Source organism: Gobio gobio (assembly GCF_949357685.1).
Source record: "Gobio gobio genome assembly, chromosome: 21".
NCBI classification, from domain to species: Eukaryota; Metazoa; Chordata; class Actinopteri; order Cypriniformes; family Gobionidae; genus Gobio; species Gobio gobio.
Genome location: NC_137117.1, coordinates 23347064 through 23374649, shown reverse-complemented (window position 1 = coordinate 23374649; position 27586 = coordinate 23347064). Strand labels below are relative to the sequence as shown.

Below are 27586 nucleotides of genomic sequence, written 5' to 3'. Positions count from 1 at the left end.
GGTAATTGAAATTTTTGTAGAAATTCAGTATATGACGATAGATATCCTTGGAATTAACCAATAGTCTTACTAATATAATCCCTTCATTGAAACAAGTATAACAGAGAGATTTGTTTTTAAAAACGATGTGTTTGTTATGAAATAATTGTGCAGTGAAAAATGTAATGCAAGCAGGGCCTGTCTGTGAAAACTGGCCGATTTAACACTAATTTTGTCAACAGAATAATTACATTTCAACAAAAAGTCTATGCCCTATGGAGGACAAGAAATGACTTAAGTATAAATAAATAAATAAATAAATGAATAAATACGTAAATGCAGAATTAAATAAATAAATGTAGAAATACATAAATAAATGAATTAATAAATAAATATATGAATAAATAAATATAGAAATACATAAATAAATGAATAAATAAATGCTGAAATAAATAAATGTAGAAATAAATGGACGCATTTCTACATTTACTTATGCATTTCTACCTTTTTTTATTTTAACATTTATTTATGCATTTCTACATTTATTTATTTAATAAGTGACAGTTTTAACCCTTGTATTGTGTTCGGGTCTGTTGGACCCGTTTTCACTTTTTATCAAAAGAAAAATGATACGATTAATTATTTTTTCAAACTGAGACTCATTGGCCTTGGCTCATTAGAAAAAACATTATGCCTATGGAAAGTAGCCATACACCACATATCCGAGTGTGTGTATGTGTGTGTGTCTACGTTATGGGTGTGTGTGTGTGTGTGTGTGTGTGTGTGTGTGTGTGTGTGTGTGTGTGTGTGTGTGTGTGTGTGTGTGTGTGTGTGTGTGTGTGTGTGTGTGTGTGTGTGTGTGTGTGTGTGCGTGTGAGATTGTGTGTAAGTGTGAGAGAGCGATTGTGTGTAAGTGTGCTTCAAGGTTTCGTGCTGTACACCAGTTAGAGAATACCGACCATTTCAGTGCATGGAGCCGCCTGGTTGTGGGGGCTCTAGCTTCAGAGAGGTCCCCGGGTATCCGTTGATGGGCCATACGTGGAGGGCCCACAGATCGGGACGGGGATGCCCGTCTAAGATCTAACATATCCGGACCCTGATTCAGGATACCTGGCACATGAGCCGCTCTCAGGGAGCTCAGGTAGTGCTCTGCCCATAAAAGGAGGTGTTTCGCCATAAAATGTAGAGAGCCTGATTTCAGACAGACCGCCCTGGCGATTTATATAGGATACGGAAGGAAAACTCTTAGCGATAGAATGACCGCTTTCATCTCTAGACAGTTTAAATGCAGCCTTTTCTCTGAATTTGCCCATTGGCCAGAGACTGGCTTGCAACCTAGGTTGGACGCATCTGTCGAGACCACTTTACGTTTCGTAACTGTACCCATAAATCACACCTGTTTGGTACCAGGTGGTCGCCTTCCAAGGAGCCAGAGCTTTGACACAGCTGTGGTTCACTTTGATGCGAAAAACTGGCCTGATCACCATGCGTGGGCCGGAACGCAGGAGTTCAACCAGCGTTGAAGTGTGTAATAAACCCAGTTTGAGTACTACCGATGCCAAGGCCATAAGACCTAGCATCCTCTGAAAATGTTTGAGAGGAATGCATGCGCCAGCTTTGAATGACGCCGCCATGTTCTGAATGGAGAGGGCACACTGTGACGTAAGCCGCGGCCTCATCTGTATTGAGTCTATGACCATACCCAGAAAAGATATATTCTGGGTGGGAGACATTGAACTCTTGGCAAATCTCAAGAATGGCCTGTGACGGGGTGCTATCTGTATGTGAAAGTAGGCATCTTTCAGGTTGACTGTGAAAAACCAATCCCCCGGGTGAATGTGCGCGAGGATTTGTTTCACTGTCAGCATCTTGAACGAGTGCGTCATGAGAGCTTTGTTCAGATGTCTGAGATATAGGATGGGCCTGAGGACCCAATCCCATTTCAGGACGAGGATGTAGCAACTGTAAAAGCCTGACTCGCTTTGTGTCAGATGCACTGTTTCCACCGCTTCCTTTTCTAACAGTTTCGATACCTCGGCGCGGAGCACGTTACTCACGCTGCTTTTCACTGAGGTCTCGACCACGGCGCGAAATCGCGGGGGTCTGCGAACGAACTGTAGCGAGTAACCTCGTTTTATTATGTTCAAAACCCAATTTGATATACCGGGAATGGCCTGCCAGGCCTGGGCCTGTGAAGCCAGGGGTAGGGGTCCAGCCTACTCCGTGTTGGCTCCTGGGGGTGGGACCACTCTAGCCCGAGGTCTCCCATGGCCTTAGAGAGCACACGGACCAGCTCTGAGTCGAAGCTGGTTTTGGCGTTCTGCGTCGAAGCGGAGGGCTCCGAGACAGAGTCTGACCACTCGCTGCCAGATGCAGCCATAGAAAGGCGGTCCTCTTCCTCTTCTTCCGCTGCTGGTCCACCGAAGGAGACAGAACAGGCCGCTGCGAGTGAGGGGTGTTGTTCCTCTTGAGTGAACTTCACTGGCGAGAGGGAGGCATGTGGAGAGTTACTCGGCGTGCAGACGCTCGATCGCTCAGGTGGCCTCTGGTCGTGGCACTTTTTCTTACGCGGTTCGAGAGGCGCGGGCAGGGCGGGAACGTCAAAGCTGGCGAGGCAAGCCCTCAGGGTCTGCAGCGCCATCTCGTCACACTCGGGGCAGCCGCTTCGGGTGAGTGCAATGTCGGCGTCCAAGGCACGACACACGACACGGCACACGGTCCAAGGCACGACACACAGATGATGTGGCGCTCCCCGCCGAGGAGAGGGCCTCAGCACGAGGCGCAGGAAGGGCGAGGCATTTGAAACAACGCTCGGCTCTTTTTGAAAGTGGGGTTGCTGCGGCAACACACACAACATAGACAGAATAAAGGATATAGTATCATGTCGGATGGGGCAGCTGGAACGGCAGGCGGCTGAAGGCGGAGACGAGGCGGGAATCCGGCGTCCTCAGGGCTGTAGAGAAGTTCCGCTGAGTGCTTTTCGACGGCGGGGCTTCAATTCCGAAGGTCAACGAAGGTATCGCTGAAGGAGATTCAATCTGAAACCCTATGGCTGAACACGGCCTTTTATAGCCTCAATATGCTATTTCTAGCGACCTTTTTCGGCTGTATTTTCTAGCGACCCTTATTGGTTTGCTCTCTCAGCCGCCTCTCCATAGGTTCCTGCAGTTGCCGCAGGACAGCCAATCAGCACGCAGCTCGCACTGTTCTATCTGCTGTGCAGCTGCACTGCGGTTTAGATACTTTATAGAATAAAGTTTTTTCTTCATATTCTCGAGAAAAGGAGTTTTTCCCATACGCAATACGAGAGACCTCTCGAAAGGGAAATACACTATCCCTTATCAATGGCTGTTTGCATTGAAATGTAACAAAACCAGAACCATTCTCGCTTTTCTGGTTATTTTATTAACTTTTAAGATACTTGTCCGGTCACTTGTCCCAGACAAAGATTAATGTCGAGCCCTTACAGTCTATGGTCGAGCCCTGTGTTCATTCATGATTTCTTTCGTGCTGTAAAGCGGAGCTGATCGGTTCTATGGGTCTATGTTCTCTCAATCTATGGGAAATTAGCCCATTTCCAATTATTATTGTGAAGTAATAATTCAGAATAAACAGAAATGCTTTCTGTAACACACAGACTTCAACATTTAGCATGCAAAACACAGTAACAAGGTTTTTTCTTATTATTTATTTGTATTATTAATAATACCTTTACAATTGTATTTGCTGTCGTTATTGGGGTTATATTGACAAAAGACAAATGGTTAAAAAAAGTAAAAAAATAGTAAAACAAAGAAATTCATTTATTCATGTCGCAATGCACTCTGAGAGTACATTTCCTCAGATCACAGATAGAATTAAGTTGACAAAAAAAAGAACAAGAACAACTTGAGGCAACGAGTTTGCACAATTGAATGAAGCTGAACAAATTAGTTTTCACTGTCTATATGTTTTGGAATTTAATTAAACTAAAACAGAAAATTGTATGAATATACTTTTTATTTGATATAACAAATTACAAAATAAAAAAATTGATATAAACTTAACTTACTTATAGTAAGAACTTTAACTTAAATATGTGTAATAACCATAAAGTAATTGATATTACAAATTATTTTAAGTTAAATTAACAAAAAATGTTAAGTTCACATTACTTAATTTTTTAAGGGCAACCGTTTCCTCAAATTTTTAAAGTAAATTCAACTTATCCGGATTAACAGTATAGAGATGGATTTAGATTTGATTACAACTTTGTGTATACCAGCATTTCTAATATGAAAGAGGCATGGCTGTGCATTAGTTTAAAGGACAAATTAAGCAGAACCATGGTTTAAAGGGATAGTTCACCCAAAAATGAAAATTCTGTCATCATTTACTCACCCTCAAGCGTCTTTGTTCTGCTGAACACAAACAAAGATATTTAACCAAGCAGATCTCGGCCTCCACAGACTACCATAGTATTTTTCCCTACTGTGGGAGTCAGTGGTGGCAGAGACCTGCTTGGTTACAAACATTCTTCAAATATATTTCTTTGTGTACAGCAGAACAAAAAAATTTATACAGGTTTGGAACAACTTGAGGGTGAGTAAATGACAGATTTTTCATTTTTGGGTGAACTATCCCTTTAAAACCATTACAATACATCCTATAACTACAATAAAATCTCTTTCAAATTACAAGTAGAACACTGATTAAACAGTAGTATTTCACATCAGAAATAGTTAGCTTTAGCTTTGCCTTAGATATTTTGGAACATTTCTGTAATTATAAAGCACAGAGATAAAAGTAAATTACATTAAACATTGCAGAAATCTCTTTCGTCTTCATTGGATACGAGTATATAATCGAGAATAACAGCAAAGCATTTATAATGAAATCTGAACATGCACAAATTTGGCACAACACCCAGTGCTAGACAACACTGAACAAAACCCCTGAGAGAATGAAAAGGCACTTTAGCAAGATTGATCAAAATCTGCACTGCGCATTCCGCTGTAAATTTGCTAGAAGGTTAACTCATCCACAATTGCCAAGTGATCCAAATGAAAAGTGAGAACATTGGCTAAACTAAAACAGCCTTAAGCATTGTACGACTTTTGGTTGTTTAAACAATGTGGCTGTGGAAGTGTTATGAATTCAGATATTGATCTTTTTAAAATAATTATTCATGCTAAATGTAGCCCTCAATAAAATTAAGGGGCAGTCCGTGCATGTTGTGTGAAACTTTAAATGTTCTCAGGATGAAGAAAAACTGCCACATCATTAAGTGAAGAGTGATCACTGTATGAACAATATTAGAAGCTAGAAACACTATAAAAGTGAAATCAACCTGATTTGTGTGAAGACAGATCTGTTTCAGAAGAGAAGAATGGGGTAAAGTTAGCTACTGCTAGATATGAGTCTAGTCCAATTAAGCTTGGCTTTTCAAAACAACACGTCTGATTATGGAGGAATTTGCTGTGAGAAATTAGTCCATCCCCTTGACGGACTCTGGGAAGTGCTTGTATAAGCGATACATTCACAGGATGCTTCCCTTGGATTTTCTCATGAATGCCTGTAAAAGATTATGATATAGTGTGTCATTTACAAAAAGTGACCAAGTAATGCATGCTTTTAATGTGCTCAAGAGACAAGACAAGTAGATTCAAAGAATGAATTATATCAATTATACTCTAAAGGACAGTATGCATATGCATGTATGGATATGCTAAATGTGTGGTCATGAGGAAGAACTTTCAAAGCTTTCTCCACAAATCTCTGAGGCTTGTTGTCAAACAACTTCTGTTGCCAGAAACCAATCCATCCCAAAATAGAACCACCCACATTGATGCTATATGGCCCGACAGTCGACAGTCAAAGCGGCATCACGTCATGAAAGTGCGGAGGACCGCAAGGGTTTAGGATGCCATTTGGGACAGGGCCTACTATGTTCAGAAACTTTGGCCATGTGCTCATGGTGAGGTAACAAAGTGAAAGTAGGAGAAACCTTTGACATTGTAATACATTAAAGAAAATGTTTGATATTCCCCATTTGTCCTTACCATGCATGTGTGGGTTATAACACCCTATCTTCTTTTCTCACCAACTCAAAATGAAGACCTGCAATCCAAAAGTCCAGTAATGGTACATATGTATGACTTAATAGCTGGGTATATTCAAATCTCACTCCAGCACCCCCATGCAATAGTCAAACACAGAAAACCCTTCCACCATTCCAAAACAAAACAAAGCTTCCCATATACTGTAGCGATCAGCAACATTTAAGAAATTTCCACAAGCATTTTTCATGGGAACTTTTTTCATCCGATTTTTTTAATGCACAACAAAGCATTTTTGGTTTAATATATTATTGCATATATATTTGTTTAAAGGTCCCATGTCCCATGGACATTTTCATTTTATGAGGTTTTTTAACAATAATATGAGTTCCCCTAGCCTGTATATGGTCCTCAATTGGCTAGAAATGTTGATAGGTGTAAACAGAGTTCTGGGTGTCCTGCTCTGCCTTTGAGAAAATGAGAGCTCAGACGAGCCGATCTGGAATCTTCCCTATATGTCGACATAAGGGGAACAGTTACCTCCCCTTCCTCTGCTTTGCCCGCCCAGAGAATTAGGAGAGAATGGATTCCGTTTATCAGTCGCGATGTCAGCACAGGCTTTACAAACAGGCTTTTACTATATGGATTCGACAGCACCGCCACAAACAGTGAGTAACAGTATTCATTAATGCCTGATCTGTGATTTCTGATGTGTAGCTAATCATTCAAGTTCACACAGACTTTCTTTCTAAATCGTTTAATACTGTCAGTCCCGCAGCTGGCCATCTTGATGCCCTAAGCGTAATGCAACAGTGAATCAAGACAGTGACTAAAACGATAAACTTCACATCATTTCTGTTAGTCCCATGAAACAAATCTGTTATTTAAATTATTAAACTACAGAAAGCGATCAAAGAACTCTCTTTATAATGTTCGGAGCTGTGAATCACACGTCGCGAGTATATCTGCACACTTGCCCAAACTGCCATAATAACGAATGACACTGTTATGCTGCACAACAAAGCTCTTACTGTATTCATGTCGATGTTGTGTTTGCTGTTAGTTGTGGTGAAAGCATTTTGTGAGAGAAATAACGTTGCAATGACGAGATCACTGCATTCACGCGATCAACAGACTGTGTACAATGTTCATCACTGCAGCCTTTCATGTTATGGGAAAAGATCTAAAATAATGCTATAATCAACACTTTGATGATTCGTTCATCTCGACGGCTGTGATGGTAAAAAAACGTTGTTTAGTGGATTTAGAGGGGTTCCACATGTTACAAAGTTCGTAGAATAAGGTGGAAGAAGACAGGGTCGGCGTGGCTGGGGCTGTTTATTCAGAACTCTCAGATACAAACAAAAACTTGTGCTCACAGCGCTCTCAACAACTCAGTACAATATAACTTTCTTTGCTATCTTTCCCCAGCTCTCAGTCTCTCTGGTCCACATGCAGTCCGTCTCTCTCTGCCAGTGCTTGCAGATTTCGCTAAACCACGCCCCCTCCGCCACATAATCTAATACTCATTTCAAATGCAAAGATGTCAGCCAATCACAACAGTGGGCGTTTTCACTGAAGTCTCACAGCAGACACGCCCCTTCAAAACAGAGCATTCAAGCCAGAGGGCTAATATCAGTATAGAATAAATGCTTTGTTTTCTAAATTATGACATTTTTTGATGTAAAAACCATACTAACAATATAAGTACACCACAGGAAACATTATAAAATAATAATTAAAAAAATCCATGCCATGGGACCTTTAATTAAAAGCATTCTCCAGAAAGGGATTTAAATTTTTCTTAAATAACCAAAAGGCATTAAAAAAAAACAACCAATTCTGAGAGGAATCTCAACATTATACATTTTGCTTTGAAGCAAAAAGAGTTAATGAAAATCAAGAAAAACGGATACAAAATTTGCACTTAAATGCTCAAAAAAGCACTGCAGATGTGAATGACATAATTGCCAAAAAATGATGATACAATGCAAAACTACTGACTTAGTAACTGATTATTAAAATATTCATATATATGCAAATTTATGGTATGTTCCAATCACCTGATGATGCAAAGAACACATTTTGGCAAGTGAAATGGGTGTCTTCATATTCATAGGGTCACTGTGAACAGAATCACAGCTTGAGACTGGAGGGACACGGACTATGTCATTCGTAATGCTTCATGGGAGCAGCTACTTTTTTGAAAGGTGGAGTTCTCTTCAGGATTATGTGTAATCTAGTTCTACACCAGGGATAGTTGCCACCTCCTCAGAATAGTCGTCTTTAGAGGTGAAATACAAAAGTCTGGTGATTGTCTGCATGTGCATGACTAAATAGCTGGGTATATTAAAAGGTCCCATGGCATGGATTTTTCTTTTTATTTTATAATGTTTTCTGAGGTGTACTTAAATTGTTAGTATGGTTTTTACATTAAAAAAAATCATAATTTAGAAATAAAAAGTATAATTTCTATACTGATAATATCCCTCTGGCTTGAATGCTTTGTTTGAAGGGGTGTGTCTGCTGTGAGACTTCATTGAAAACACCCACTGTTGTGATTGGTTGACATCTTTGCATTTGAAATGAGTATTAGATTATGTGGCGGATGGGGCGTGGTTTAGCGAGGCTGACTCTGCAAGCACTGTCAGTCCAGAGAGAGACGGAGACTCGGAGAGCTGGAGAAATATAGATGAGAAAGTTTTTTATTGTACTGAGTTGTTGAGAGCGCTGTGAGCGCAAGTTTATTTTGTTTGTATCTGAGGCCTAGTCCACACGTACACGGGTATTTTTATAACCAGAGTTTTTCCTCCGTTTTAAAAAACAATTGCGTCCACACAAGCACGGTTTAAAAAAAATCTCTGTCCACATGAAGATGCAAAACCACACTATGATTGGCTGCCTGATTTCCACATGGGTCCCATCCACGGCACCGATGCACTGAGGGATGCCATGGGCTCAGTGAAACCCTTCTACAAGTTCCTCAGTAGGGACTCAGTGACAGGTAACTGTACACAGGAGCAGGGCCCAAGTGGACTGTAATAGCTTTACACACTTGCCTTACTATTTTGTATTGTTGAATTCTGGCACCTCGGTTCTGCAATACAATGAGATAACTGCGTATGTATCTGTATGTGATAAGCGCTGTTAGCAGAGTTAAAAGCTACGTCCGCCATTGTATAGACTCCACTCATGTAAATAAAAGAGATAACGGCGCACAATCTGACGTCAAACAAAGGAGAGAACGGTGCACACTTTGACTTAACAAGACGAAATCCCCGGTTTCACCGTCTACACGACAACGATGTAACCGGAGTTTCTAAAAATCTTCACCCTGGCCGGAGTTTTCAAAAAAGTCCGGTTTCAGTAACCGGATACTGCGTTTGCGTGTGGAAAAGCAACGGTTTTGAAAATACCGTGTTCGTGTGGACAGGGCCTGAGAGTTCTGAATAAACACGAGTCCCAGTCACGCAGATCCTGTCTTCTTCCTCCTTATTCTACGAACTTTGTAACACATGTGGAACCCCTCTCGAATACTTTTACTACGTTTTTTTTACCATCACAGCCGTCGAGATGAACGAATCGTCAAAGTGTTGACTATACACTATAGCATTATTTTTAGATCTTTACTCATCACATGAAAGGCTGCAGTGATCAGCATTGAGTACACAGGCAGTCTTGTTGATCGCATGAAGCATTAGTTAAGCATTAGTAAATAGTTAATTCATCATTTATAAAGCATTAATAGACATTACTAAGCAGTTTATAAATACAGCTATACATACTTTATTGTTGATTTATAAGCATATCTATTATGTGTTTAATAATTGTATTTTCATACTTTATAAATTATCAATTTATAATTTCTAAATTAAGTATTACTTTATTTACAAACCAGTTATTTAGGAGTTGTCAGTGGTTCATCAGATCATTTAGAAAGTGTAAGTAAAGGATCAATAAACAATTTAAATGTACATTTATACATCTTACTATTTAGACATTTGGTAATAGTTACTCAGTGTGTTAATAAATGCTTTTTTAACATGTATTTCCACTGTAATTCATGATTCATTCAGGTAGTTAAACATTTAGTAGTTGTCAGTTAACTCTTTTTGTGAGCTCATCTAAAGTGAGGACTATATGAGATTTAAAGACCCAGTTCTCTTCATGCTCTTCTCTAATGTTTTAAAGATAGTACTGTTTTGACTGCAAAATGTTTTATTATATTATTGTTTTATCTGAATTTTATTTGTTGTATTTTGGCACTCCTGTAATCCAGTGTGATCAACTGGTAAATTTTTATTCAGCAATGTTTACACTTTACATACATTTATTTTTTATATCAGATTGCAGAGGCTTAGTTTCATTTGACTGCAGTTATGTATTCTGGCGGTCTGCAGGAATATTATTTTCTATGACATTGAAGAGGTTTAATTTTAATTTTATATTAAATTAATAGTTGTACAATCTCCATTTTTGCATTTTGAAAAAAAAAATGATATGTGTTATATTCCTCTGTGTTGTGTTTGTTTGCTTTTTATGTTCAGAAGAGAACTGAGCCTTTATATCTCATTTGTAAAAGCTTTACGAGGCATAAATAGTCCTCACTTTAGATGAGCTCACAAAAAGAGTTAACTGACAACTACTAAATGTTTTATAACTACCTGAATTAATCATGAATTACAGTGGAAATACATGTTAATAACGCATTTATTAACACACTGAGCAACTATTACTATATGTCTATAATAAGATGTATAAATGTACAAAGTTTATTCATCCTTTACTTGCACTTTCTAAATGATCTGATGAACCACTGACAACTCCCAAATAACTGGTTTGTAAATAATGTAATACTTAATTTAGAAATGATAAATTGATCATGAAAATACAATTATTAAACACATTATAGATATGTTTATAAATCAAGAATAAATCATTTATAGCTGCATTTATAAACTCAATATTAATGTATATTAATGCTTTATAAATGATGAATTAAATATTTACTAATGCTTAACTAATGCTTCATAGCGTGTAGTTATTATAAAGTGTTACCGTTAAGGTAAAATTATTAAATTAATGCTTTTAAATCAACTAATTGGTTGTGAACATCATGAACTTTCATTTGGTTAATGTTAATTTAGATCAATACTTTTTTAACATTAAGGTTTTGGTTTAAATTAATTCAACGATTGATTATTTTAATTAAATTACAGATCAATCCAGATCTCTAGACAGATTGTATAGAGTTGGATTCAAGAATGTACTGAACTCACCGTTGTCTTTCAATGCGTTTCTCAAAATACAAATATCCTGCTGAAAAGGGAGGTATTTTATGTCTGGTAAGTGTTCTCAGATAGATAAATGAACATATTTAGAAATGTATGGCCTGGTTTCACAGACAGGGCTTACATTAAGCCAGGATTAGGCCTTAGTTCAACATTTAAGTATCTTATATAAACATGCCTTTGATTAAAAAATATAACGGTGTGCTTCTTGAAACATAACAATGGCACTTACATATTTTAAGATATGTCAGTGCAAGTTCCTTTCATTTAAAACAGCCCAAACATGCATTTTAGTTTGGGTCTGGGACTAGCTTGAGCCTTGTCTGTGAAACTGGGGATATGTAACTTCAAACTTTATGCACTGCTCCTTAATTCAACACTTAGTGTTGCTAAATGCACAAAAGTAGAAAAGGCAACCATAAAGTATGTGTCATACATTCTACATTAAAGTTAATTCTGAATTGAATTTACTAAAAAAAAAGCACGTTCTACATAATGCGACGGCTAGAATAAAGCTGGCTTTGCTGCAATATAAATGATTCTTTGATGAAGAACATAGAGCATATAGAAAGATAAAGAAAATGATAATGATATACACATATCATTATTTCAGTCTTACCAATGCATTGTGGTGGTTTAGGGATCCATCCCTTTAAAGTACACAGAATATAACCTTCTTCTTCCATTGTATAGCCATCTTCACATTTGTACTCTAAAAAGTTTCCCAGTTCGTAGGGGGGTGATTTTCCACCGATTCTAATTGCATGTGGAATTTCAGGTGTTGGACACACATCTGAATCAAAAAAGGAAGACAAAAAGAAAAATTTATATGTAAATGAATTGTACAAATCACTACACATTTTATTCACAATGTAAACCTCACAAGTAAAGACAAATAGATCATTTCTCTTCAATGGCATTTTAACCAACTTACCCAAACATTTAGGTGGATCTGGTTTAAAAAACCCATCCTCAGAAAGATAGAGTTGTGAACTTCCAATAAGAAAAAAACCACTGTTACATTTGTAGGAAACAGATTCTATCTGTCCATTTTCTATGATTGGAGGTGCCTGACATTTTGCCGCTAAAGAGAAAAAAATATGCTGGTGAATTTAAATTCAGAAACAATCAGAGCATAGCCATATACGCCTGCAGTTTTATCACAGACACAGAAGTGTTAAAAAAAAGTGAAAAATGTACATGTAAATTAATTGTACATATCACTACACAATGTATTTGGCAACACAAAAGCAACCTCACAAGTAAAGACAAACAGATTAATTCTCTTGACTGGCATTTTGACTGTAACTTACCCAAACATTTTGGCGGATCTGGTTTAAAAGTTCCATCCTGAGAACAACGAAGTGTTGGACTTCCAGTAAGACTAAACCCCTTGTTACATCTGTAGGACACGACTTGAGAATAATCATAACTGTCCAAAGGCTCTCCTTCAAGCTGTCCATTTTCTATGGCTGGAGGTGCCTCACATTTCCTCACTAAAGAGAAAAAACAACAACATTTATTTCCAGATGCAAGTAAAAAGCACATGGTTACAGGATTAGTTTTGAGTTGACAAAGCCAAACCAATCCAATCAGGCTTTGTTGGTACCATGATGCTGATCATCAACTTTCTTTGTCAACTCAGGCTTTGATCCTGAGTTTAGGAGTTTAGGAGTGAAATCAGTAGTGAACAGCCAATCCCATGCTGTGGAACAGTCAAACTGAGATTGACTTCTCGCGAGAGAAGCAGTGTGATTCACTTCTCTCTTCTGCAGAATATTACAAATTTAAACAAATTTACACAGCAAGAAGAAAAGAGCTGTCTAGGAAAGAGGACAACAAAAAGAAAAACTCTTGCTATATCAGTGCAAGTAAATGTTCTGAAGTTAGTTTTTATAGTTGATATAGGGAGATTTGAATAATACCGCTCATATGTAGTCATTTGTACAGCTTTATCTACTGATTCTAAAACTTATTTATATTACCTTTATAGGCTATATTTATATTAATTTAACCTGTGCTTAATAAAAAATTATCAACTAAAACTGTACATGTGTAATTGATTATGGGTATAATAATTACATAAATAATGTCTAAATCATACAAAATAATTTTTATAAATAGGCTTTTCTAAAAAAAACTACAAAAAAACTATTTAGTGACCTTTAATTTGGAGCAGAAACTCGAAACTTTATTTCGCCAGAAGTGTGTCACTTTGCTCACAGCTGATTGGTCCAATTTCAGTTTGAGATCTCTTGTCCAGAACATAACCTGCCCCAGAGCAGGTTAGCCGTGAAGTGCAAGTTACTATGGCGATGAACACTGCTAAAATCCAAACCACTTTCATTGTCCCTAAAACCTTGGGTTGGCGCAAACTAAACTGAAACATACCTTAGGGATGCTCCGATCGATCGGCCAGAGATCGGTATCGGCCGATAATCATATTTTATGATTGGATCGGTAGGCCTACTCACTAATGCCAAGTTCACACTGCCCGATTTTAGCCCCGATTTTGACTCGCCGACAGGTTTTGGGAAGTCGCCGACAAATGCCTAACCTGATGTCGTCATACTCAATTCTAGTCAGAATATGAGTCTGATTCTGCTCCGTTGGGCTGTGATTATGGGGCGGGTTTCAACCGAACCAGGAAAGACCTCAATTGGATAGACCTACAACCAATCAGAGCAACGGAGAGACGCATAACGTTAGTTGTCAAATGTCAACAGAACTCAACGGCACTGTGTTGCCATGTCCGCGGGTTGAAGCGACCCCAATTATGTGATACACAGACCCAGGAATGCTATTTTTAGCTGCCAGCCCTGCCAAAATAACACATATTTTACCCCCCAAATGCATTTTTTTCCCGGAGAACCCCCCAGGAAAGCTATTGGGCTTGTTTTTGGCTAGTTTTGAGGAACGTTAGCAATTGGGCGGTTTTGTTGTAAAAACTTGGCAACCCTGTCTGCACGCTGGAATAAGTTACGTTAGAAGAAAAAGATGAGTGTAAACGATCTTTGCCGGTGTTGTAAAAAAAGAATTTAAGGATACACAGAGTACTTACCAACAAGATCATCATTTCTGAGAGAAATAGTAAAGGTGAATGCATATACAACAAGTTCTCCGTTTAGGATTAGAACAAATTGAACCCAAGTGCTCTTTGGTGACGTGGATGATTACGTTACTGTTTATCATCTGTCCATCATCGTCTAAAGCCCGCCCTGACAATTTCATTGGTCCGAACAGTTTCTGTTCGGGCATAATTACTTTTCTACGGAGAAAGTCCAGACCGAACTGCCCGAGTAAAAATGTTGTGGGCGGGGCTAAGTTCGGCTGGCATCCAAGCTAACAAATGCCTGAAATCATAGGCAAATCGGTTCTCGTGCACGCGAGTGACAATCACGCAGTGTGAATGATCAAAGGCGCGATCAGAGAGAATCGCAGATGAGTCGTCGACGCCTGTGAGATATTTGGCATGCTAAATATCTGGATCTGTCGGCGATTCAAACTCCTGCTGTGTGAAATGAGTTCTGACTGAAAAATACATCGGCGATGACCTACAGCCACGGGCGGATCTACAGGGGGGCAAGGGGGGGCAGGTGCCCCCCCCCCACTCTAGAGCCTTGCCCCCCCAGCTGCCCCCCTAACTTTGATGATCCAAAAACTGTACTTGTAAAAACAACCCGCCAGTATGTCCAATACATTTACCAAAAGGAAACCATTTAATTTTTAATTTTAAATGTATTAAAATTAAAATACATAAAATACCCCTCCCTCCACCCCTCAAATACTTAGCTACTACGTCCCTGATTCAAACGTGCAGAGCGGCGTTCGCTCAGTCTGGCTCACACACAGCGAGTCTGCTGCGGTGCGGTGGCCCTACAAACCGACTGGAGAGACTGAGCTGCCCCAGAGCCCCTGAAGGCGAAGTGAGTTTCCCCAGGTGTAGTTTAAACACACGTTTAACTTAAAATTCATTTGTAATGAATGTATTGTATGCTAAAGACGATTCGGCATAAGCAAAAACAGCGAGTCTATTACGTTAGCCAAAATCAGCGGTTGGGATGATTAGCCTAATTTTGATTTTAGTAAAGACAAGAACAGCTTAATAAAAAATATAAAAATACTGTATCCATAACTGCCAACTCTCACGCATTCACCGTGAGACACACGCAATTTACACTTTTCACGCTCTCACGCCACACATTTTCTCACGCACAGAAAAATCGTGAAGCAAAGACACGGAGACCGACAGACTAGACAGAGCAAACTTATGATGTAAAAAAAATCTCAGCTCTCAGATTCTGTCACTTTTATTACGAAATTCAAACAATAAATGCCGTTTTGGCGCTTGTAAATGTTACGTTACAGATCCCTATCTTCACGTGGACCGATCATCTCTATAGCTAATAGTAAATAAACACGAATGAACAATGTTGAAAGAAACAGTAGCCTACAACTTACCTAAATGTATATTCCTCATACATAATATCGACCAATCAATCTAACAAAGGGGTCAATAAAACAACTGGAGAACAATTGTCACATAACATTTACCTCAGGAAAGCCATTTCATGACCATAATAGGCTATAGCACATTAGTTGGCTAGAAAAAAAAGAGCTATAGAGTATTTTGCTAAATATGTGTAGTGTACCATATTACATATTTATTTTATTTTTATTTATATCATTAAATAAAGTTATTATAATAAAAAACGCATGTAATTTGAGTTATTTTTAACCTTAAATAACACTGCCAGCTGATGGGGCTCTCTGTACGTTTACAGCATTAGGTGAGTTGTTTTTTCTTAAGATTAGGTACATCTTGTGTGCCTAATATTTATCCAAATGAGTCAATATTAAATCAAATCAAAATAATTTAATTTAATTGAAATAACAAAAAAGCGTAGCTTACCAGAAATTGTACCATGTAAACTCTGTAACATGTTGTCACTAAACCTAATAAAATTCAGTTGTTACTAAAATGTTAGTGACAATCACAATACACTTATTGTGATGCAATTATTTATTTTTTTACATTTGATTTAGCTAAGCAGTCCTATTAAATCCAATTCCTCTCAGATATCACAGCAATGAAACCAGGTTACAACTGGGGAAATAACAAATACAATAGGATTAAGTAGTCTAAACATAACTGGTGTGTGCATGTGATAAATCTTTCTGATTTTATATTTGTTATATAGGCTACTTATTAGCTACATGGGCATGGCCCTACAGTGTAATGTAATACAAGGATAACCAGAGGTTTTCACAAATTGACTTTTGCAGGCAAGAGTAGTTGAAGAAAGTAGCTGAAGTATACAGTAGTATACTGTTTTGTTTTGTTTTGTTTGAACACTGGGCTTATTCCTGTTGTGAATTAAAAACCTTCGTAGTGTGTAAGGGCATGATTAAACAATAAGTACTGTAGTTTAAAAGTGGTTTTGTGTTTGTTTTGTTAAAGCAATTCACATATAGGGATTTCCATGTACCGTCAACCCCTGCCACCCTGCCAAGACCTCTTGCCACCCCTTTGCCCCTCCATGTAAAATTTTCTAGATCCGCCACTGCCTACAGCCAATGAGAGAGCAAGATACGGGAGGTTCAGGGAGGAGTTATAGACCAGAATATCCGTATTTTTAAAGGGGTGGTAAACAACGATTTCACTATTCTAACTTTAGCTAGTGTGTAATGTTGCTGCTTTAGCATAAACAACATCTGCAAAGTTACAACGTTCAAAGTTTAAAGCAAAGGGAGATATTTGCTTTTAAAGAAATCAGTTTCTAAGAACTACAGCAAACGGCCAGTAGGCGACTACAGACATTCCTCCAGGGTTGGTGACATCAACAGGCTCAATATTTACATAAACCCCTCCTCCGAGAAGATTAAATAAGGGGGGGTGAGGCCATTTTGTATCGCCGCGCTGTTGTGGTATAAGTTAGTTAGGCTGGAGTGTTGTTGCCGCGATGCCGAAGAAACGCTGTTATTTTCATCCGGATTGCAGGTCTGGGGTACTTGCTCTGTTCAGCCTTCCTTGGGACGGGGGTGCGTTGCAGAGCGTTTAACATACAGCATGTTATATGCACGTGTGTTTGAGTCAGCGGGGAACAGGCGCGCGCAGGGCTCCCTGCAGCACATCTAACAGAGGAAAACATCCACCGTCTTCGCGATTTCAATGCCGGATTTGCACAACGTCAGCTGCGTGAAAAAAACACTGCTGGTGCGTGGATGCACGACGCGCGCGCTGCACATTTCACGGAGGACAACACAAACTTCCACAAACTTCGCGAGTTCAATACAGGATATGCACAACGGCTTGTCCTGAAAGCTGGATTTACAAACAGAAGCTGTTTACGGGCCACAACCTGTAAGTCTGATTTATTTTTCATCGATGTGTTTTCCTGTAATAGGTTGTAGCAAGGAAGTAAACAGATGACAGCGCTGTTCTGCAAACCAGTCTGTTAAATGCTCATTCATACTTAACGTTATCCGACGAACACCTAACATTACAAACACTAACGTTAAAATCTCAACAGCGAACCTGACATTAGTGTAAATGATTCTTTGATTAGAGCTTTTATGTATTGTTTATCTTCAGGCATGCTAAACATGGTTCTGTGTGTGATTTGGCTAACTTACTAGTTAAAGCCAGTGCTTGGTGTTCGTTTTGGGTTAGTTCTTGCGACAGATATTTGGCTATAATCGTTCTAAAAATACAAAAGTTAAAGTGCCATTCAGTAGCGATCACCATAGATCCGCAGTCTTTACTCTTGAGGACTGAACAGGTTCTGCTCGATCATCTTCACTCAAATGTTCTGGGTCTGATTCGGGCTCAGATTGGTGTGGTTTTATTGACGCCGACCAAAGCACAGCCTCCGGTAAGGGGCGTGACGTTTCCGACAACCGTGCACTGCGGTTAGCGAATCAGAACACACTAGGCCAGCTAACCAATCAGAGCCCACTGCGTATTTTTGAGGGACTGGCTTCATACAACCCGGAAAGCATCAGACCGTTTTACAAGGAGGGACAGAGCAGTGTAGAATAAAGGTCAAATATATGAAAAATAAGGCAATTTTTTTTAAAACGAAGCATGAACACATGTTACAGTGCACCCCACAAACACAGTCAAGCCTTCAAAAGAATGTGTTTTACCACCCCTTTAATATATATATATATATATATATATATATATATATATATATATATATATATATATATATATATATATATATAATATATATATATATATATATATATATATATATATATATATATATATATATATATATATATATATATATATATATATATATATGTATGTACAGTTATATCAAGCAGAAATATATATATACATATATATATATATATATATATATATATATATATATATATATATATATATATATATATATATATATATATATATATATATATATATATATATATATATGTATGTACAGTTATATCAAGCAGAAACGAAGCACAAACATTTGCTTGACCAGCAGCAGCACACTGCAAAATTATTTATTTACCTCAAACTCTCTTTGCAGAACACAATCCTTGCTCCTGTGTCTCCCCAACCATTTCCTCCACCATAATCTTTTTTATTTTTCTCCTTTTTGCTGCAAATCAGCGCACAGACAATTTGGATAGCAAGTTTCTGAACTGCAGTCTATATTTTTAATAACAATTCCAGTCTCGCGCGAAAACTCCAGTCTGACGCACGTGTGATCTCGCGTTGTTTCCTTCTCACTTCTTGCGTGTGTTTGCTGGTGAAACGTAACAGCAAGTTGAACACGGGTCAGTCGGTCCTAAGGGATGGGCCAACGCGTTCGGAAGTATCGATATACAGTAGATTGATACGAACGCATATGAAAAATAGCGGAGTATGCAGAGTGAGCTGATGCAGGGAAAGTGCATGATACAATTTGTCCTAAACATGACACATGCTTTATATTAAGGTCTTTAAAATAACTGGTAAGATATTGTTAACACGTATAGTTTAAAGCAGCTTGCCCTGTCAGATGCTGAGAGATAGCTATCAAAAGCTATATAAAAAAAATTGTGTTGTTGCAGTTGAAACCGTCTATAGCCACACTGGGAGACACAAGCAAATATCGATCAAATGAACCTGACCGAGTGACGTCATTCTTTAAAGGCACGCGCAGCATGTATCCATGGTAACGCTTAGCTGTGTAGAGACAGTTAACGGTCTTGCCGGATTTCCTCAGAGGCGGCTTTGAGTGCTCTTTCGTCGGTAGAAAAGGTATTTATAATTTTTTATTAGTAGACATTAGCTACCATAACCATTGTATATCTTGTAATGTTTAAAATATTAAAATTTTACCTTTTAAAACGTTTGCTGAAGTTTTCCATCGTGTAGTAGCCTACAGCTGCTAACTATTATGCTAGCACTTCGAAGCTATAACGGTATGTTAAGCTGAAATGAGGAGACATTATCTGATATTGACAAATATAGGGATTAAATATCGAACTTTATACAGTAAATATACTTAGTATAAAGACAAAGCCCAAATTGGGACAACCGTTATCTTCCAATATGCGCTGAATATAACATTAGGCTAATTTGGACCATGGTCTAAATCAAAATAGTCTTTTTTTTCAATGGAAAAACGATGATACTGGACATAAAATCATAACACTACTGAGTGTGTTCATTTTGTTGTTTTAGGTTAGAAGCCAAGTGGAAGAATTGCCATCGGACCATCGGACTAACCCCACGGCTGACAACCAGAGACGCGCTCACACACAGCTGCCTGCTGCAAACACACACACATAAACACACACGCACGCGCGCGGGGGGAAAGAGCACATCACCTTTACAACTGTTCAATTAAAATAAATTTACTTTGTTCCTTACAATTCATATGTGTCTGTTTTCTTTGGTTTGCCGAAATTTAAAATAAAATGCTGCTAAAGTGAAAGTCCCCTAAACGTCCCGAATGGCCGCTGGACGTCCTGTGAACGTCCTCATGAATGTCCGGAGGACGTCTTTGAGGACGTTCGCGGGACGTCAAGAGGCCCCTACACATTGACGTCCGGGGGACGTTCGCTGAGGCCATTTAGGGGACGTTCTGGGGACCTTTTTTTGTTAGCTGGGAGGCTACTTGTGATACATGCGGTGTTTAATGCGTTTGAAATGTGGTGCTTTCCGTGCATAACTTACATTTCACAGGGATATTCTCCATCTGTAAATGTTAGAAAGTCATGCAAATATGTCAATTTTGCTGTCAGGAGTCGACGAGCCTTCTGCATGTGAATCTCCGCTAAAATTCAGACTTCCGCGAGCGCGGCCGCGCGCATCCGCGCCAAACAGACGGATCGCAATAGAACGCAATAATTCTGACTAAAGTATACATATTTCTAAAATATTTGTTGTTGGACAATAAATGTGCCATATGTAGAATTTTAAACCTACAAAAATGTATATTTTTATGAAAGTGACCATTATAATTGGGTAATCAAATATAGGCTAATATGCTTTTGTTTTTATTTTCATTTTTAGTTCAGTGAATTAAAAAACAAAATGATTAATACATGCCTACATTACATTCACTGTATTCGTTTATAGCCTTCAATATCAACATTGTTTTTAGGACATCATTGGGCAGGATGTGAAATAAAATTATTATTAAAATAAATACAGATTTTTTTTTTTATCCGAAAAACGTAGAAAAATACAGCCCTATTAAGTTATTTAATAGGGCTGTATTTTCTAAGTTTTTCTATTTGGATAAAAAAAATTCTATTTACTTTAAGTATCCTGATATGCATAGTGTTATGCAGAAACCATATTTAAAAGGCATATTAAAATGTTCACTGTATAATGAATAATTCTTGTGGTTATTTAGTACCCTGTTAAAACAATAGTTACATTACATTACATAATTACCATAAAAATATAATAAAGGCAACATCTATAGTTTTTTTTTAATCTGAAAAAAAGGTTAACAGTGATCAGAGAGTTTACAAATTAGTGAAGCATTGGAATCGGTATCGGTATCGGCCGATCACCATGACAAGAAATCGTTACTCGGTATCGGCAGCAAAAATCCTGATCGGAGCATCCCTAACATACCTGGCTAGCCACCTAAACCGGCTTCATGGTACAGGTCCCGGATATTTTAATCCAGTCCACAAATTCGTTTGAAGAACCAAATTAGCCAGAGATCAGTTATCCCGATTAAAAGATCTGGGATCTGTCAAATCATCTCAGATGTAGGCTAATAAGCAACGTACGAAGAACGGGCCCCAGGACTTTACGTTGTGTTTTGGTTATGTTTTATTATGTGTGCAGCAGTTGACCGCGAGGAGACTGCCGTTTTTACTTTCATTTAGGTGTTTATTAGTTTTATGATTTATTAAAGTGTTTAAACTTTCGCCGGTTCCCGCCTCCTTCTTCCCATATGACCATACCGTGTTACAACATTACATAATTGTTGTTATTAAATGAAATATCTGGACATTTAACACTTATTTAATAACATTACAGATTGATATGAATAAACAGGGTATGTGCACGACGCAACTTCCTTCTCTTCCGCTGAAGAAAAGTGAAGTCTCTGGAGGTCCGAATATGGCGTTGACATCTTGCACAGATTTGGGGCCGAGTCTGCACAGTAGTGACCTTGGGACCGGCAGTAGAGAGCCGGAAGTAGAGGTGCGATATCAAAAGCCCGCTCACATTCTCGCAGATGCAGAACAATTCATTATGTTAGTGTGAAATAAACAGTTTTGGAAATGTAGAAATTAAAGTTAAAGCTCCAATCTCCTCCCGAAAAAAGTCTGTTGGTGCCTCAGTGACGACTTCACTCAGAGAAGGTGTGAATCTCAGCTGTCAATCATGACGTCACACCCCCCATTTTTATAGTATCAAATAACTAACTAAAACCAAACTTATTTAAAAAACAAACAAATCAGTGTGATAAAAACTGCATAAAATGACAGAAACCGACTTTTGAAAAATTTTTATGAAGTGTAATTTGATTGTTTGGTTTGTCTCGCGCCCATTAGAATACACAGAGGGGCGGGGGTTATGAGTTATACTGGGACCAACCACCTGGGGGCGATCAGGTGCGTAGGCTTCAGTTTGCTGCAGGCTTGGACCCGATCATGGAACAATGCACAGTACAAGTGCAGCCAGGGCCGGCTCTGTAAATCTGGGGGCCCTAAGCAGGATAATTTTGGGGCCCTGCCTTGCAGTGAATAATGGAGTATTGCACCGCAAACCAGCAACCGTTTACAATCTAACACTTACACATTTCATCTGTATATCTTTTAACATGATTGCCTACAATTATTTTATTGCTTATTAAAGTACACTCACTGAAACAGTAAAAGTAAAGATTACAGATTTGCAAATTTAAGGTCAATTTGTTGTAAACAAATAAATATTAATAATTTAGCATTAACATATAGCTAACTTAAAACATTAGCCATAGTGGTATGCGGCTCGCTATGCTCTACTGAAGCAGCAGTAGAGTCACCTCCTCCAGCTGTTGAGATTACAATATAATTAATAATAAATACAGTATGCAGAGTAGATAAAACACATTAATTTTAAAATAATATTAAAGTACAATTAAGTACAACATAGTGAATTATGATTATAAAACTACATTTTTTATTGGCAAGAGGAAAATTAGCTATATGTTGAAGTTGCGCACAAAACTATTCAAAAGAAAGGCAGTGGGAAATATTTACTTGTGTCATCTCTGGTGTCAGCCTCCTGAAATGTTTCTCCACGACCACCAAAATATTTAAGAATGGCTCCTCCTGAGAAAGTGACATTTTGTTTTTTACAATTATGTTAAGGGTAAATTAAAAGAAATCCAATGTTAAATTATATTATTTAATTATTGGTTGATTAACTCTTACATACTGTTCATATTTTAAACCTTCACAGCATGGAGTGAGATATTTTTTACCTTTTATGATTACATACAGTAATACATTGACTGTAAAAAAAAATCAGGTGCCCAATTAAAAATTTTGTAGTGAGCGATCACATCTAAAATTTTCAGTTGGCCAAATTTAATTTCTTGAATTTTAATTTAATTAAATTGCATCAATTCACATTAATTCAATTTGGCCAACTGAAAAATTTAGATGTGATCGCTCACTAGAAAATTTTCAATTGGGGACCTGTTTTTTTTTTACAGTGTTCTTTACTAAAATTTACCACAAATCCATTTTGCTTTTAGGTGTCTTGTATCGATCATCATTCAATAATGTTTCAGAGAGGACACTGTGTTTTCTTTAGGTTTAAATGGTCTGGGCGATTTAGCTTAACAATATATAAAATATTTCATAATAGTATAGATTAATATTTATTAATAATCTTTAATTGCCTATTCAATTAAGACCATAAGAAAAAGCTTGTATTTAACCGCTTTATTTTAAACTTCATTTTGATTTTGACTGTCAAATGATTGCTCTTTCTCTTCCTTTTTACTTTCTTTCTCTCGAATGTTCTTTATATTTTTTATTGTAATAAGCGTCTATCGAGACAAAGATTTTTCGTTTTTTTCTTTCCCAGAACTAGTGTAGGTCATTTAACGTTAACTGTTAAAAGAAAATACATTCATAGGAGGTGGGTCTGTCTCTACGCGGTCTGTAGCCCAGAGCTGGGGCCGACGGCTGGACCATAGCGCAAGCAATGTTGATTCAGCATAATCGACGGACAGCTAACGTTATGCGTTCACACCAAACGCAAATAGAGTGTCTGGCGCGAGTGATTTGATTTCAATGTTAAGTCAATGGAAAGGCGCGTTGACGCGCGTCTGGAGGTCCTGCGGCGCGGAAGGCGCTTTTCGCGCGAGTGCAATCTGTAGTTAGGGGGCCCCCTAGTGGCGGCGGGGCTCTAAGCAGCCGCTTAGTTCGCTTATAGGGAGAGCCGGCTCTGAGTGCAGCATTGAGCTTCTTGAGTCTGTTCAGTGAGGAGCATTTCGATTGGTGGATTCATTAAAAGCTCACCACGATTGGCTAAACAGAACATCCTCCAAAAACAGATATTTATGAATCTAAACCTGCCAGAAAGGTCTCAAATATACCACACACAAATTCAAAGCAGTCCACGCACGTAGATTCAATGATCCATAAATACATGCAACATCTTTCATAAATGTGTGATGGATTTGCATTTGTGTGAGCATTTGGGGAAATATTTATGCTTTTACTTGTGTATTTTTGAATTGTGTTTTGAATTTCCAAATCAGATTTTGTAAATGAGAAATGTGCTGTGCGTTTATGAATTTTGTTTTGTAAATGTATTTTTGAGACTGATCCAGCTCCATAATTTCAGACTTACCAATACATTGTGGTGGTTCAGGGCGCCATCCCTTTTCTGAACACCGAATATAATCTTCTCCTTTCAATTTATAGCCATTTTCACATTTATACATTATAAAGTTTCCCAGTTCGTAGGAGGGTGATTTTCCACCGATTCTAATTGCATGTGGAATTTCAGGCTTTGGACACACATCTGAAAAAAGAAAAGAAAAAAGCTTATGTAAATGAATTGTATTAATCCTTAAATTTATCAAAAGAAAAAAAATGTAAATCTCTTGACAGGCATTTTAACCGTAACTTACCCAAACATTTCGGTGGATCTGGTTTAAAAGTCCCATCCTCAGAACAATGAAGTTCTGGCTTTCCAATAAGACTAAACCCCTTGTTACATCTGTAGGACACGACTTGAGAATAATCATAACTGTCCAAAGGCTCTCCTTCAAGCTGTCCATTTTCTATGGCTGGAGGTGCCTCACATTTCATCACTAAAGAGAAGAAAAACCCATTTATTTCCAGATGCAAGTAAAAAGCACATAACAATTGTTTATACTCTTTAGGAAGGGTTCTGAATTAATGTGTGCTCTTTAATTATAATATTTCTTTCAAATGTAAGAAAAAAAACCTTTTCCTGTAAAGTATTAAATATATTATTGACTTATTGAGATTTGGTGTTCTTCACATACTTCTGAAAATAATGACAAATAATATTTAGTGTTGCCTCACTATATATGATACAGGGACATGGTTGTTTAAGAAATGAAAATCTACACACTCCATCAATTAGGGTAGAAGAACTGTTGCCAAACATATAACATGAAACACACAAATCACTGCAATAATGATCCAATCATTGACTCTTAAAGGTGCTCCAGCCAATAACCGACAAGAATGATTTGGGGGTGGAAATCATTATTGTCGTTTAGTTGTTGTGCTTCGTGGTCCAGACTGCCCAGGTTTGTTTTTGTTGCAGTTTGTGGAGCTTAGGCGGACTACATAGGCCGCGTTTTTTACAGTGTGTTCAGGGGACAGGCAGCTAGCAGATATCGAGGAGATGTTTGCTGTATGTGACAAAAAATGTTTTGGCCTAAAAAACGTGTGACATCGCTTAGAGCACCTTTAAGCATTTGCCCATTTAAATCCAAACAGCGACTTTTTTTGGGGCCCGGCAGTGTATAAATAAACATTTAACAGCACAAGTTTAGGGTACTCATAAAACATATTGATTGATAATACGTACTTGTACAATCCAATTCCAGATTTGTCCATTGGGTTCCCTGACAAGTAACAGATTTAGATGCTCTTGAGTTTACTGGTTTATGCCCAACCTCACACTCAAATGTTACGCTGGATCCATCTGGGAAACTTTGAGTCGAGAGATGAGAGCTGGACAAGATGGCATTCCTTGATTCAAAAGAAGGCTGTGTACACTGTGCTGTGGAGATAAACAAATAACATACTTATAATCTGATTCAGAATTCCAGTCATTATTTGGGAAACTCTGACATTCAGATCAATTAACATTAAAAAGTACATTATTTGTTATGTAGGGCCTACACATGCTACTGTTTTCTTAGTCTTTGTTTGGAGTTAAATGTGTACCAGACATTTTGTGGAGGCTTTGCTGTGTGGCAAGATATGAGGTCAGAATAAAGTGATGCGTTTGGGACCCTTTTTTACAAAAAATACCAGGTTAAACAGAAAATAATGATGTTTTGGCCCTTCAGTATATATTTAATTTAAATCTTTTTGGGTTTTAGATGTTATTCATAAAATTTGTCATTTTATTTACCCTTTTCTGTTCCATCAAATTACAAAAAGTTTATTTCAGATCTATGCATTTCATGATATTATAGATTGTCCTTAGATGAAATCTAAGTAATACACCAAAGCATGTCATTATTTGTAGATACAATGATTTGTATTTCAAACAAAATGACCAAAATGGAATGACTGATGAGTATCACTCACCTTTGATATTTACAGCCTTCATTAGACACAAGAAGAAGGCAGCAGCACAGAGATACTGCAACTTAAATCCCATAGTCTCTCAACTTGCCAAAAATAGTCCCAAAGTAATTTGTTTTCTGTAGCTCAAGAACAGACAGCAGTGGAACAACACATTATAATGGACATTCTTGAGTTTGAGATGATTCTCAAATAAATGATTGTGTAGAATAAATGTCTTTTTCCACAAGATGAGTCATGCGAGTGAATGAGTTTGGTTATATTTCTCATTTTTCAAAACATTAAAAGAGATTATACAGACAACAAAACGTCTTCAAAGTTTTTTAAATTAAAGATATTTTCATCTTATGAACATTTTACAATGTAATAGTTTTTTTGTTTTGTTTTTTCATTTTGCAGTGTAAATGTTTCAAAATCATATGTTTTTGTTTTCTTTTTTGCAGAAATATATCATACAATCTCTAAAACGTAATGAATAACAGTGTTTAAAAATGCTCAAAAACATGTCAATTTACTCACACATTCACAAAGCAATTCTTCAGAATTTGTGTGTCCTCAACAGTGCTCGTAAAAATATGAAATCATGGGACAGGATGGGTGTACACAAGAGGAAATCCTCTCTTCCATGTAACCTGATCTGCTAAATTACAACTATATATACTCTACTATATATATATGTATGCTCATGTATACAGGTGCTGTTCATATAATTAGAATATCAAAAAGTTGATTTATTTCACTAATTCCATTTAAAAAGTGAAACTTGTATATTATATTAATTCATTACACACAGACTGATATATTTCAAATGTTTATTTCTTTTAATTTTGATGATTATAACTGACAACTAAGGAAAATCCCAAATTCAGTATCTCAGAAAATTAGAATATTACTTAAGACCAATACAAAGAAAGGATTTTTAGAAATCTTGGCCAACTGAAAAGTATGAACATGAAAAGTATGACCATTTACAGCACTCAATACTTAGTTGGGGCTCATTTTGCC

General features: G+C 37.6%; 1 protein-coding gene across 4 annotated transcripts; it reads right to left on the bottom strand.

Moving 5' to 3' along the window:
* Positions 1-3672: 3672 nt before the first annotated feature.
* On the bottom strand, positions 3673-27142 carry LOC307118063 (complement receptor type 2-like). Of its 4 annotated transcripts, none has more exons than XM_079803417.1 (12): positions 27101-27142; positions 26585-26700; positions 25854-26048; positions 24919-25101; positions 24636-24809; positions 23030-23101; positions 12622-12804; positions 12243-12392; positions 11928-12101; positions 11297-11336; positions 6021-6078; positions 3673-5533 (listed from the first exon to the last, which is right to left on the bottom strand). In XM_079803417.1, exons 2-11 carry the CDS (start codon positions 26655-26657, stop codon positions 6066-6068), a joined length of 1257 nt encoding a protein of 418 aa, XP_079659543.1. In that variant the 5' UTR covers positions 26658-26700; positions 27101-27142; the 3' UTR covers positions 3673-5533; positions 6021-6065. The 4 variants fall into 4 exon arrangements, 3 of the variants coding, with proteins under 3 accessions (XP_079659543.1, XP_079659544.1, XP_079659545.1); XM_079803418.1 differs by having other exon boundaries at positions 26585-26706; positions 27101-27129; XR_013815495.1 differs by lacking the exon at positions 11297-11336 and having other exon boundaries at positions 5381-5414; positions 5445-5533.
* Positions 27143-27586: the final 444 nt, after the last annotated feature.

Coding starts and splice junctions, on each gene's coding strand:
- LOC307118063 (XM_079803417.1), bottom strand. CDS start 26,657: ATGGGATTTAAGTTGCAGTATCTCTGTGCTGCTGCCTTCTTCTTGTGT. Junction 12,805..23,029: donor TGACACCAGAGATGACACAA/GTAAATATTTCC, acceptor TTTTCTCTTTAG/TGAGGAAATGTGAGGCACCT. Junction 12,393..12,621: donor AGATCCGCCAAAATGTTTGG/GTAAGTTACAGT, acceptor TTTTCTCTTTAG/CGGCAAAATGTCAGGCACCT.